This window comes from Bactrocera dorsalis, chromosome 1 (assembly GCF_023373825.1).
Source record: "Bactrocera dorsalis isolate Fly_Bdor chromosome 1, ASM2337382v1, whole genome shotgun sequence".
NCBI classification, from domain to species: domain Eukaryota; kingdom Metazoa; phylum Arthropoda; class Insecta; order Diptera; family Tephritidae; genus Bactrocera; species Bactrocera dorsalis.
The window spans coordinates 80,694,233-80,707,909 of record NC_064303.1 but is presented as its reverse complement, the minus strand read 5'-3'; the positions used below and the strand labels follow the sequence as shown (position 1 = coordinate 80,707,909).

General features: G+C 34.6%; 2 protein-coding genes across 5 annotated transcripts; one reads left to right on the top strand and one right to left on the bottom strand.

Annotated features, from left to right (window-relative positions):
* The first annotated feature begins 341 nt into the window (after positions 1 to 341).
* LOC105223573 (DNA-directed RNA polymerase I subunit RPA2) lies at positions 342 to 4,229 on the top strand. Its single transcript, XM_011201319.4, has 6 exons — positions 342 to 522; positions 589 to 1,630; positions 1,690 to 2,147; positions 2,209 to 2,666; positions 2,735 to 3,142; positions 3,212 to 4,229. The coding sequence occupies exons 1-6, from the start codon at positions 454 to 456 to the stop codon at positions 4,143 to 4,145; spliced, it is 3,369 nt and encodes a 1,122-aa protein (XP_011199621.2). The 5' UTR covers positions 342 to 453; the 3' UTR covers positions 4,146 to 4,229.
* Positions 4,230 to 5,145: 916 nt separating this feature from the next.
* On the bottom strand, positions 5,146 to 13,672 carry LOC105223574 (AP-2 complex subunit alpha). Of its 4 annotated transcripts, none has more exons than XM_011201321.3 (12): positions 13,535 to 13,672; positions 11,896 to 12,068; positions 11,586 to 11,766; positions 10,569 to 10,780; positions 10,315 to 10,508; positions 9,590 to 10,253; positions 9,333 to 9,520; positions 8,600 to 9,226; positions 8,256 to 8,529; positions 7,917 to 8,200; positions 7,643 to 7,847; positions 5,146 to 7,577 (listed from the first exon to the last, which is right to left on the bottom strand). In XM_011201321.3, exons 3-12 carry the CDS (start codon positions 11,647 to 11,649, stop codon positions 7,500 to 7,502), a joined length of 2,790 nt encoding a protein of 929 aa, XP_011199623.1. In that variant the 5' UTR covers positions 11,650 to 11,766; positions 11,896 to 12,068; positions 13,535 to 13,672; the 3' UTR covers positions 5,146 to 7,499. The 4 variants fall into 4 exon arrangements, with proteins under 4 accessions (XP_011199623.1, XP_011199624.1, XP_019844900.1 ...); XM_011201322.3 differs by having other exon boundaries at positions 13,194 to 13,576; XM_019989341.2 differs by having other exon boundaries at positions 11,586 to 11,763; positions 13,194 to 13,576.
* Between the last annotated feature and the right edge of the window lie 5 nt (positions 13,673 to 13,677).

Genomic DNA, 13,677 nt, shown 5'->3' with positions numbered 1-13,677 from the left:
TAAAATATTTCATTTTTTATAAATAAAAAAATTATTGAAAAAAGGTCGTTTTTTGCCCGAGGAAACCGATGTAATCCCGTAAGGTAAAATAAGTTTATAATAATAATACTAATCATTATATACATACATATGTCCAAAGGCTTCAACTCTAAAACATTCCCCTAATAATTTCTAACAATAAGAAGAATATAGTTCCTTATATTCTAAAACTTTATTAGAAAGAAAAGAATTTTTAAATTATTAAAACCGAATACATTTTAAACCTGTTGTTGGAGAAAACGTATGCACATATGTTTATGTAGCAATATCGAAATTGTGCATACTTCGCTGCCACAACACGTGCTAGCGAGCAACTATGTATTTTGACATTTCTTGACATTTCATTCATTTCACGTTTGTTATGAGTTTTAATTGTAATTTTTTGATTTGAACACTTAAATAAAGCGCTTAAAAATGAAATTATATCCGACATTAACAAATAGTCGTCCCGACTTCAAAAAATTCCCGGATAAACTAAACGAGGTATGTGTCTTTTCATTGTTTTTCGTGGGACTTGTAACTACATTGCTCTTATGTATATCCGATTAGCATTTAGAAAATTTTGGAGCACCACATTTGAATTCCTTCAATGAAATGTTAACCGATGGCTTGGCGAATTGTGCAAAGTATATGACTCCAATTAGCTTCAAAACACCAGCGGGCGAACAAATAGAACTCCGTATAGAAAGTATACAAATTGCGCGTCCACAAGTGCCTATGGCTGTGATAGATGTGCAAAATCGTTTAACATACCCAACCGAGTCAAGACAATTGCATACCTCGTACATGGGCATGTGCACTGTGCGTGTGGGATGGACAGTTAGTGGTTTGGAGAAGGCACCAATAGATGTCGATCTCGGTGAGGTACCTATAATGCTTAAGTCTAGTGCGTGTAATATCGGTTCACTAAAGCCGGAGGAAATGGTAAAACATGGCGAACACGATACTGAATGGGGAGGAATATTTATTATAAAAGGCAATGAACGAATTATACGTATGCTTCTGATGAGTAGACGCAATTACCCGATCGCAGTAAAACGTTCCTCATGGAAGGATCGTGGTGCAAATTTTAGTGAAATTGGCATAATGGTGCGCACAGTGCGGGAAGATGAGACCTCTTATAACAATGTATTACACTTTCTCAACAACGGAACTGCAAAACTTATGTTTTCTCAAATGAAAATGATGTCATATATACCGATATGTCTAATATTACGCTGTTTGGTGGATTTTACTGATGAACAGATTTACCGCCATCTAGTACGCGGTTACGAAAAAGACCAGTATTATGTATCATGTGTGCAGACAATGCTTAGAGATGTCCACGGCGAGGGACTGCATACACATAAAGATTGTAAATCATATTTAGGAAAGATTTTCCGTTCAAAATTCCCTGAAGTGCCAGAATGGAAAACCGATGCAGATGTTACTGACTTCATTCTAAATGAAAGAATACTCATACATCTGGGAACACATAGAGAAAAGTTCGATATGTTAGTATTTATGGTGCAAAAGTTGTTTCAATGTGCACAAGGCAACTATAAAATCGAAAATGTAGATTCGGTAATGATGCAAGAGGTTTTACTTTCCGGTAAAAATTTTATATTTTTTCTGAAGTACCGTAATATTCATATTTATTTCACATTTTAGGTCACTTGTATCAGAAATTTTTAGCTGATCGTATCGAGCTATGGCTACAATATGCGAAAAAATATTTACTTAGACGTTTAGAAACCCCAGACGCGCTTATAACTCCAACTCTGCTTACAAATTGTTTACGAAATGCAGGTGGCGTTTCGCACGCCATGGAATCCTTCCTCGCCACCGGTAATGCGCCTTCGCGTTCTGGTTTGGGTCTAATGCAGAATTCTGGTTTGGTTGTAATGGCAGAAAATATCAATCGCATTCGTTACATGTCACATTTTCGTGCAGTACATCGTGGTTCATACTTTACAACAATGCGTACAACCGAAGCACGTCAATTGCTACCGGATGCTTGGGGCTACATTTGTCCCGTCCATACGCCTGATGGTGCGCCTTGTGGTTTGCTCAATCACTTGACTGTATCTTGTCGCATATCACGCATACCGAAAAAAGAGCTAGTTATGGTTTGTATATTCTGCTGCAGACAACCACTATTAGTACATTTTTTGATAATATATTTTATAGGCTATACCAAAGTATCTAATAGAAATGGGCATGATACCTCTGGACTCGGAAGTCTATGATTCGAATGCCAAGTTATTTGTAGTATTCCTGGAAGGAAAACTATTAGGCTACATTCGTCAAGCAGATGCAGACAAAATAGTGAATAAGCTACGTTTGTTGAAGATAGAAGGGCATTTACCTGAAATGATGGAAATAGCATACATACCTTATAAAGCTAAGGGTCAGTTTCCAGGTTTATTTCTTTTTGTTGGACCAGCACGCTTAATGCGTCCAGTGAAGAATTTAGCGCTTGGAAAAATTGAATACATTGGCTCGCTTGAGCAAGTGTACATGGATATTGCCATTGATTTGAAAGAGTTTTATCCAGGCTTCACAACACATATGGAATTGTCCAAGACCGAATTTCTTAGCAACTTGGCAAATCTAATACCAATGCCGGACTACAATCAATCGCCGAGGTATGTTTTAATGTTCAAATGAAACATGATAATCAGAAAACATATAATTTATTAAAATAATTTCGCAGAAATATGTATCAGTGTCAGATGGGTAAGCAAACTATGGGCACGCCATGCCTTAACTGGCCCAAACAAGCTGCTAACAAGTTGTACCGCTTGCAAACGCCCACAACACCGCTCTTCAGACCAGTGCATCACGACAATGTTCAACTCGATGACTTTGCCATGGGCACAAACGCTATAGTGGCAGTTATTTCTTATACCGGCTACGATATGGAGGATGCCATGATAATAAACAAGTCCGCACATGAGCGTGGCTTCGCTTATGGCAGCATATATAAATCAAAATTCATCGAATTAGATGGTGCGAGTTATTTTGCACGTAGTCCACATCTGCCAGAATTGAATAAGATGTTGGACAATGACGGTTTGCCACATGCTGGCACAAAACTTTGGCATGGTTGCCCTTTTTATTGGTAAATACAATGAAATATGCGATATATATGCTTTTGTATAAATATTTATTTTCTTTTTACTAAATATAGTTACTTTGACGCTGACACCTCCACTTATAAAGTGGTAAAATTAGACGAAAAGGAAGATTGTGTTGTGGATAGCGTACGCTATTGCGGTAGTTTTAAGGCGAACGCACGCCGTATGGTATGCGTGACACTACGCATACCACGTCCACCCACAATAGGAGACAAATTCGCTTCACGCGCTGGACAAAAAGGGATCTGTTCACAACGTTTTCCTGCCGAAGATTTACCATTCAGTGAAACCGGGCTTATACCAGACATTGTTTTCAACCCTCACGGTTTCCCATCGCGTATGACAATAGCTATGATGATCGAAACAATGGCGGGCAAAAGTGCTGCTTTGCATGGTCTCGTACACGATGCAACACCATTCCGCTTTTCAGAGAAACACACCGCCATCGATTATTTTGGGCGTTTACTAGAGGCCGGTGGTTATAATTACTACGGCACGGAACGCCTTTACTCCGGCGTAGATGGCCGTGAAATGACGGCAGACATATTCTTTGGCGTGGTACATTATCAGCGGCTACGTCACATGGTATTCGACAAGTGGCAGGTACGTTCAACAGGTCCCGTCGATGCCATAACACAACAGCCCATAAAGGGTCGCAAACGTGGTGGTGGCGTACGTTTCGGTGAGATGGAACGCGATGCCTTAATATCACATGGCGCCGCCTTTCTGCTTCAAGATCGGCTCTTCCACAACTCTGATAAAACGCATACATTAGTGTGTAGCAAATGTGGCAGTATATTAGCACCGCTGAAGAAGATTATTAAGCGCACAGAGACTGGTAAATTGCAATCGATGCCAGACACATGCCGCTTGTGCGGTAATGGCGCCGCTGTGGGATACATTGAAATACCATTCTCTTTCAAATATTTAGTAACCGAGCTGAGCTCGGTAAATATTAATGCAAGATTTAAGTTGATGACTATCTAATGTTTAATAATTATAAAAAAAATTAGTGTGTCCAGCAAAGTGTTATAATAAATAATACAGTTTCTTAAATTTAAATAATAAAAATGCTTGTGTTTTTATAAAATTATCATTAGTAGAATTAGAAACAATATTAGTACGATCCCTATTTGAACTAGAAAGAAGTTAGAAGAAAATAGACATATTGACCATTAAGATAAAGTCACTTAACAACAACAAACTTATGTCGCAATAATATTAAATTTTTTTCAATATAAATCACACATTTTTTTTTTTTGTATATTCCTGGTTTGTATTTTTATTAAATTTATATATGTGTTTAAATATACAATAATATAGAATTATTTTATTACGATAATTCATAAACTTTCGAATTATAGGTGTGAAGTTCAACTTTATTGTTTTCTAAGTTAGTTCAACATTTCTTTGCCAAATTATATTCAAATTTCTCACCAACAATTTTTATTTATTACTATTGCATTATTTTGCAAGTAATGAATATTTATGTAATACAAATTAGATATTCAAAAAGTTATCAATTTGTGTATCTATATTTGTAATATAAATACATACATAAATTCTCTATACATACATATATAATATTGTGGTATGTGTTTTAAGTGTGTTTAACTGTACATAACATGCTGCTGCTGCAATTAAATTAAATTTTAACTTTGAAGCTCCCATTACACTATGAACTGAGTAATAACTAGTCATAAAATAGCTATGTATTTATGTGTATACATATGTACTTAAAGCGTAGTCATATAGTACAGAATAAATTACATTTTTCATTAGAAAAAATGTATGGGTATAGTTAATGATATTTCCCAACACGAGAAAAAGGTGGCGTAGTTGATTGGTTGACTGACTGACACTTTAGATGGTTATGTGATGGTAGAGTGAAAAAATAACAGTATTATATATGTATAAAGTATTAGTACGATTATTGGCGGCTTTCAGAATCTATATATGTATATATGTAAGTAAATATAACTCGTGGTTGCAGATTTTTCACATAAGATTTTATATACTTTATTTAATTTTATTATTCGTTTGTATGTTAGCATAATGCTTTTAATGTCGTGGCTTAACTAGCTTTATTCAATATTGACCATTTGACAAATACTACATTTAATACTATTATGGAGTTCACAAGTCGTGCTATTTTTCGTAATTTCATAATCTGCTATTGAGTTGTGAAGCGGAACATGTGTTTTAATTAATAAAAATCATTGTATTTGCAATGTTCGCTTTTGCGCACATCAGAAAAAAAATGAAAACAGAAACAGCTGATCGAACAGCAAATATAAATATTACATTAAGGCGAACTGTGAGTGGCGAGAATGCTGTAGTAAAAAAATATTTATATAAAAATTTCACAAGTAACCTAAACAAGTTTTTAACTGTACTAATACTATAACACCATTAGAGCAGTACGATAAATAGCACTACTTGAGAATACGCTATATTATGTAATTTGCATTTAACGACAATATCAAATTGTTCATAATCCAAATCGACGACTTTACCAATTATGCATAAAAACATATAATAATACAAAACACAATAAAATTCAACTGTTCATAAACTTACAACTATTTATCACTATGAAAACGTAATGAGTACAAAAAGCAGGATAACATTTCTTTTGTTAGGTTGTAATGATTTGGATTGTGAACATTTATACTACATTAAATGCATGAAAATAATAATACATAAATATATTGTAATATCATTAAGCTGTTAGCGGCACCTTATGCATGCTTTGTATATTTCGCCACTAGGTGTTTTGAGTTCATAAGTTTATACAAAAAAGCGGGTTATGCGATTAAGTAATTATATTTTTTCAAACTTCTTTACAGTTGTGTTTAGTTCAAAAATAATGTATCGCAATTTTAATTAGTTTATTCTTTTTTGGAATGCTTTTTAGTAAGTTTAACCGATATTTCAATCAAGTTATATGATTTTGTTGCAAATTTGGCGTATAATAAATATAAGCTCTCAGACACTTACGTTAAAGGACATAGGCATCAACTACATCAAAGTCAATAGTAGACGAAAGAGAAAATATATCAGTCAATATGCATTATACAAAAATCGCTTAATCGCACAACACAAACAACTTTATTTTAATACTACTTAATTTTGTTCAGCAAATCCATGGTTTTCAACACGTTTGTGAGATTATTTATCTAGTATGAGATTATTTAAATTCATTTAAATTCCTTTACATCAATGCATGCATATACTACAATATAGTAGTTACTGAAGTTTGTAATGATATAACGATAACAAAAGTTTTGCCCGACATTTATATATTACAACAAAACTCCCTATTTATATTAAGTATTATGAACTCATATATTTGAAAGGTATGTACAGTATATTCTTTACTCCTTTCTAACGAAAGCCATGTCGATAAATAGAGAAATACACGCTTCCGAACTAACTTTCAATTTCATTGAATATTCTGTGCACAAAATGTACTAGAATTATCATATAGTGGCGACGAGCAACTTGCTTACGCCCCTTTTGTATTAGAGATAAAGTTGTATTTCAATTATTCTTTGTTTTTATTTTAAAAGTATTGCTATTTTTCGTGTTTCTTTTATACATTTGGTTGTCTACTGATTATTATTGTTTCCCTTCAAACACATTTTTAAGCAAACAAATGTTTATGTAAAAATAATAAATTACATATTTATTCGCATAGGTTGCAATTGTAAAACAATTTTAGGTTTCAACTTAAAATAATATGCTTGTATCGTTTTATATATGATCGATTTCAACGAATTTTCAATATTACATTTTATGTTTCTATTATAATTCTTAACGAACAAACATTGCGATTATTATTATTTTGTGAAATTGTGGTTTGAAATAGTGTGGTTAGAATGAATGGCAAACAAACAAAAAAATGTCAATCATTCACTGGTGGATCTAATTATTTAACGCGATTTTAACGATCCGCATATTTTCGTATCACTTTCACGCACGCACACACGGAAAACTAAATTTGTAAACAAAAACTGCTCACAATTTGTTATGCTAATGTTTTGCAAAAGCTATACAATTGTTCACACATTTGAAATTTTCTTTCATATACTCTTTTTATGTATATATTGATAAGAGGTGTTGCCTTTAGATTTGTGAATTGTGCTAAATAGGAGATAGTAATTTTTTATTATACTTTTCGTTATGTATTTTTGTATCTCTGTCTGTTTTTTGCTTAATAACAAAATAACCGGAGCCTATGCAAGCGCTCAAGTAGTGTCTTAATCAGTTTAGGTTGTTTCTTTTATTGAATATTTACTTTTTAGCCTACGCATAGAAGGTTGTTCATATTTAGTTTTTTTAAAATTGATCTGAAAGTAGATCACATATTTCGCGGGTAACGGTTTCTTTGCTAGCGCGTATAGTAAGTCGAAACATCTGCAATTAATTCAAAATGTAGATTAAGAATATTACAAATCCATAAAAAATAATAAAACACAAACCTGCGCTTGTTTATTCGGTTCCAGTCGTAACAGACACCCCACCTGTTGCGTTTGCGTGTGTATAATGCCCGCACATACCATATTATCGGGATTAGGGTCCACATTGTCCAATAGTTGCATACCGAATCCCATAAGCTTATTGCGTGCACCCGGCAGATCCAATGGCTGCTGTGCCTTGAAGACCTTTTGTGCTCTTTGTTGTTCGCTGTATAATGCGATCATATGGATATATAGTTGCATTTTTTTCGAAAAGTAATATACGGACTCAACTTACCCGCCTAAATTTTTCCATCGTGCGAAAAATGACTCGCCATTCATTTCCGTGGGCTCAAAAAATTTATTTAACGTCAGTGGCAACTTTATGCTGAATTTCTGTGGCACATTATTATAGCGGAAATTCACCTCGATTGTGGGTGCATCCGCGTAGTCCTCAATGCATTCAGCGGTGAGTAGTTGCTGAATTTGTGCGCCAGCTTCCAGTGTGGGGTCAACGGGTTTTACTTGGACATTAAGCTTCAACGCATCCTCTGCGCTCCATTGGAGAACTGGCATAAAATTCTACATAACAAATCATATTAATTCAGACAAAATTAAAAATTGTCAATGTAATTACCGTCAAAGGTATTTGTGTCTTATTGCCATAAAATAAGCCTAAACGCCCAAGGTTTTGTCGAAATTCACTCTTTACACCGATTTGCAGCATTTCGTTTTCAAAAAGCACACCATTATTCTTGAAGAGGAACTTCTTGGTGTTGTAAGTCGCCGCATTGTTATTGCCATAGATATCGCCTAATACATCGATTAAAGTTCCACTGCCTCCAGTGTTATTTAAACCAGCTGGTGGTGTACTCAAACCTAACAAGTCTGCATTGGCATTGCTATTTACTCTGTGGTAAGATATAATTTTTGGAATAATATTAAACCTTGAACAAATGGAATCAATTATGATAAACGAACTTGTGATTTACGATTACGTTATTCTGCGCCATCGTATTTGGTGCTGGGCTCTTGGACTCGCGTATCTCATTTTCGGGCACACGGCCAGGTTTCTTCTTCTTCAAAACGGCCAAAATCGAACTTTCCCTTTCGGGGAATGATGGCATCTCCTCTAGCACAGTCGCCAAAACATCGGTCGATGCCACAATACTCAATTGCAAGTACTCGCTTGCACGCTGTTGCAATTCAGCATCCGCGGAGCGTAAATTACTATGTTGACGGAACACTTCCTGAATGTTGGTGCGTATCTCAGGGAACAGATTTATAAATTTAATGTAGGTGGATAGCAACAATGCGCGTGTCATAGGTGAGCAAAGGTGATATTTCGAGTGCAATAATTTGAATTGTACGAGCGGAGCGGAGCGTGAATCACCAGCGATCAGATTGCCAAATTCGCCTAGTATATATCCGCCTACTTTAACCATATTTTCATGACAAGCTGGCGCCTGCAGAGCTTCGAAAACAGTTTTGGCAGCATAGCCTTGAACTTCTTCTCGATTAATTACAATCTGTATGACACGATACCACACTTCCTCGGAAACGTAATCGCCAGCAATACGTATAAGATTGAGAATGACATCCACATACCTATACAAAAGAGATATTTCAGTTTATAGTTTCTATTTTCAAAATCTAAGTTTAGGGTATAAGATATTTCCCATGTATTATTTTATATTTATTTGCATTTGCGTACCAAGTGTAATCAGTAGCGTATTTCTCAGCCAATATCGCCACTTTAAGCACCATTTCTTCGCGTATGGAGTAGTCAGCTGTCTCCAAGTAATTGAGCATTTCTTGTACAATTTCCTCAGCATTGCCACGATCGCACATGGCATACAACAAATCCACAGCCATTTGGCGCACTGAAACGTCCTTTTCCATCTGTTGATAAATGAGAAAAATAGCTATACAAATCTGTAACACTATACAACTGAGCTCATGTTGTCTTACCTTCATAGATAAAATGACAACCTCCTGATGTTTCTTTACTTCTTCATGGGAAAACTCCGACGTGGCCAAATGACACATTGACTCTAATGCCAAATAACGCAAATTCGTCTCGCGATTACTCAAAAATTGTCCCAATTGATTGCAGGCGCGAACCAACAAATTCGGCTCACTATCACTATGGATAATTAAGTTAATAGCCTCAAACAAGACTGCGTTCTTGGCATTCGAATGTTGAACTTTTTTACTCTTCGGTGGCTCCTGCGCCTTATTCAAAATAGTCTCCAGTGTTTCATTCAATCGTGCTCGCACACCGGGCTCTTCAGTAACTGGATTATAGTTTTGTAGCAAGCGCAATAACTTCACCGACAACCATGGCGCTGGCACAAAATAATATGTGTAATCTTGTAAATCCGTATAACTGGCTGTAACAATGCGTGAGAGACGCGAAACAGCTAGATTTACGCAACCTTTATACTCCTCTGGATTGCGCTTAACAAGAGCATCTATCAACGAAGTGGCCGCTGTTACCACACCCATATGTTGATCGTTGAGCAAATGAATGATGCGCGAAGTCCACTCGCCGCCTGGTATTATATCTGGACTGGAACGGAATAACCGTAGAAGACAGAGCGCCGCCGATTGTTTTACAACATCCATTGTGTCACTGCAGTGAATAAAGGAACATAATGACCTAACCACAGTTTACAAGAGAAGAAGATACTCACCCCGATACCAATAACTTTGGTATCTCATTCGAGAACGATTCAGCCATATCTCGACTACCAATATTAGCAATACACTGCAGTGCCAAGTTCACATGAACAGGGTTACGGGATTGCAAATCATTTTTGATCGACTGTATGATCAAGCGTATTAAATCGCTATTGGTATTCACCAAGACCGAAATGAATAGGTAGCCCTTAAAATATATTATAATAAGATATTTAATTGTTCATTATACTTAGTTCATAACACTTACAATTTGTTTTTCGGAGTATTTGTTCGAAGAGAGTAAATTGACCGCCTCCATGTGGCCAAAGTCGATGTCATGTCCCAATAGAAAAATAAACAATAGCTTACAAACATATTTTTTCTTTTGATAGCCGTCGAGCGTCTTGTCACCTTTGAATTTGCTACGTATATTGGCGAGCTCCTTATTGATGCGCTTCACTTCGGCCTCTTTACTTTTACCTGTTAAAATATAGATATTACATTATTAAGAATTTTCGTAAATTAGACCTTCACTTCAAAATGAAACTCTAAATTCATTAAAAATTTCCACAATTAATTATATTGCTAGTGCGTGTGTGTGTATAATACTTTACTAAAATTTTGCTAGTATTTTGTAAGACTTTTTACGAGTTATATGGCATTCAATAAAATAATTGAAGTCAAAGTAAAGTAATTTTCGTATATAAAAGAACATGAATCAAAATAAATGTGTACGGTTCATACGAAGACTGTATACGTGTGTGTATATTGGATGTAAATGTGACAAACATTCATCTGTCCAATTGCTATCACTCAATTAAAATGCGTCCTGTGCATCGTGATATGCCAATCAATTCTTAAAAACTTGGCGCCAAGCAGTACCAGCCCCTTACTACGGTCGCACAAAATTTGAACCAACAAACACACAATGAAGCATACGAACAATAGTTTTCCTACGGGAAATTTCTCCGACCGTTTACGACACCGAAAACACACTTGCAAATGTTACTGTAAATCAGTGATATGAAAATTAAAGCGAAAAATGTCGCTGACCAGCAATTGCTGCAATGCTTCATTCTATGTTTTAGATGTGTGTTTTACGCCCCTGCGATACGAACACCATTTAAATAAAATAAATTGCTATGTGTGTACATGTATGCATGCACGTGAACACATGTACATATATACTTATCAGAGAAAGCAATGTTCGATTGTGTTGGACAGTTTAAACGCTTTCAATCTTACAATAATTTTATGAATTATCCACATATTGAGAAATACTTACAATTTCTTATATCCGATATAAAAACCGCTAAACCTCTCATACCGTCCCCCCGCACAGGTGCCATTGTGGTTAATTTATTAATTTTCGCCGATTTACTGCAAAACCTCTGCGATAAGAAACCTTTACTTTTGTGTTTAACAACAATATTCCGTGAATCTTGGTGATGCTGCAAAGCCCACTGCTAAGATTTGAGTTTCAATGTTATAGTGAATACGAATGAATATTTACAAAATAAAACTAATATGTAAATCGCCGGTGTTTATTTATGCAGTTGAATTCTATGCGATAATACTCTAAAGGCGAAACTTACGTAGTCCGCCTGAGAATATTGGTTTCGATGAGCTCGTTAATAAATGCAGAGGCTGCCGCAATAAAGGCAGATAAGAAGCCCGCCGAGTTGCTTTTGTTTGACTTTAGTTGCACCCGTTGCTAGCGATTGGCTGATTAACAAAAGCAATGATTCGCTGTGCGTTAAATCGGTATCTTTAGAGAATAGTAGAACAAAAATAAAGATAAATAAATATTATGTGGTGTATTTATTATAACATAACTCATTACGTTCAATATCAAACGAAAGCATTTTTTATATATGTAAATAAATATATGTAGTGTATATGTATATCTACATACGCGGACGACTGAGTCTGATATTGACCCCATAATCACCAATATATGTACATATATACAATTTATAAATAAAGAAAGTAAAAAAGAATGTATGCAATTCTTTGCCAAACTTCGCTTTATTTAAATTTGTTTTTACATATGTAATATACATATATGTGTGTACGTACATATCATTCTAACACATACATATATACTGAATGTTTTCTTAATGTTTTCGTCAAAGATCGTTCAATACAGCAAACGTTACAACGACAACAAATGATTATGCACTTAAATGATTTTTGAAACCAAAATATAACATTATCATTTTATTAAAAAAAAATAATGTTATTTATTCTAAGTACTCAGTTGTGCTGTAAAGCAATTATGACCTCGTATCATTGGCGAAGATTATAGCATAAATAAAACTTCTAAATAGAAAAATTATCGGTATTTGAGTTTTTGTAAAAAAAAAAAAAACATTTTTACATAAATAATTATGTGTTAGTTACAAATATAATTTTGAAAATATATTTGTTATATACAAAATGTACTTATATCATTTTGATATTTGGATTTTGTACAATTATTAAAAAAAACACTGTTAATACATATATCAACCATTATTTCCTACTTGTAATTTTCATTAAAATCTCTATATAAACAATAAATGCAATGTGACGTTGGCACAGTTTATTATACCTTACTATCAGCTATACTTTTATGCATATACATTATTCTTTCAAATTAAGTAAAATGATAATTAACCGGCTTTTTAAGATAGGACATTTCAGTTTCAATTTTTCTAATAGTTTTAATTTTTGGTTAATGGAATACATATTCTTCTTTATATAGCAAGACCTATTTTATCGCTTTACTAATAAGACCCTATCGACTTTTAGCTAAACGCCCCTAACTGCATTAAGCGATGACGAAGGCGAAATAGTTGTAATAAAACCATATTTATCGGATGTACACTTTCAAATAATTTGTACGGCTTACTTTTGATTTATTTTTTCCAATTGGCGACGGCAATTTTAACAAAATGGTTTTGAATTAAGATTTATAGAAGATTGCAGCATCGAAAGACGAGACACCGATCGCGACTTCGACACGACGGCTTCTTTAACAATAATTTCAATTTCTTTCTGCGACTCTGGCGTATTCGGTCAAAATGGGCGTAGCAAAACCACTTTTCTTTTAGCTTATGTATTCATGTACAATTGTTTAATTAATTCACTTTAAACGCCATTAAATATTTAGCTAACTTATTTAACAAAATTTCTGCATACAATACAATACAGCACTACTGAAAATGAAAATTTTTATTGATTTTTCCTTACGTTGACTTTTTACACAGTTTTCTCTGATTTCGCTTTTCCTCAGCAGTGCTGCCCTTCTACAAATATTTGCAACTCTATATAGAAGTCACAATAGACCGGCGCCTACATATCGAAGTGATGCCCAATTTTTGTATGTTGCATGT

Coding starts and splice junctions, on each gene's coding strand:
- LOC105223574 (XM_011201321.3), bottom strand. CDS start 11,649: ATGGCACCTGTGCGGGGGGACGGTATGAGAGGTTTAGCGGTTTTTATA. Junction 9,227..9,332: donor TACGCTACTGATTACACTTG/GTACGCAAATGC, acceptor TCTTTTGTATAG/GTATGTGGATGTCATTCTCA. Junction 8,530..8,599: donor AACGTAATCGTAAATCACAA/GTTCGTTTATCA, acceptor ATCTTACCACAG/AGTAAATAGCAATGCCAATG.
- LOC105223573 (XM_011201319.4), top strand. CDS start 454: ATGAAATTATATCCGACATTAACAAATAGTCGTCCCGACTTCAAAAAA. Junction 1,631..1,689: donor GCAAGAGGTTTTACTTTCCG/GTAAAAATTTTA, acceptor TTCACATTTTAG/GTCACTTGTATCAGAAATTT. Junction 2,148..2,208: donor CGAAAAAAGAGCTAGTTATG/GTTTGTATATTC, acceptor TATATTTTATAG/GCTATACCAAAGTATCTAAT.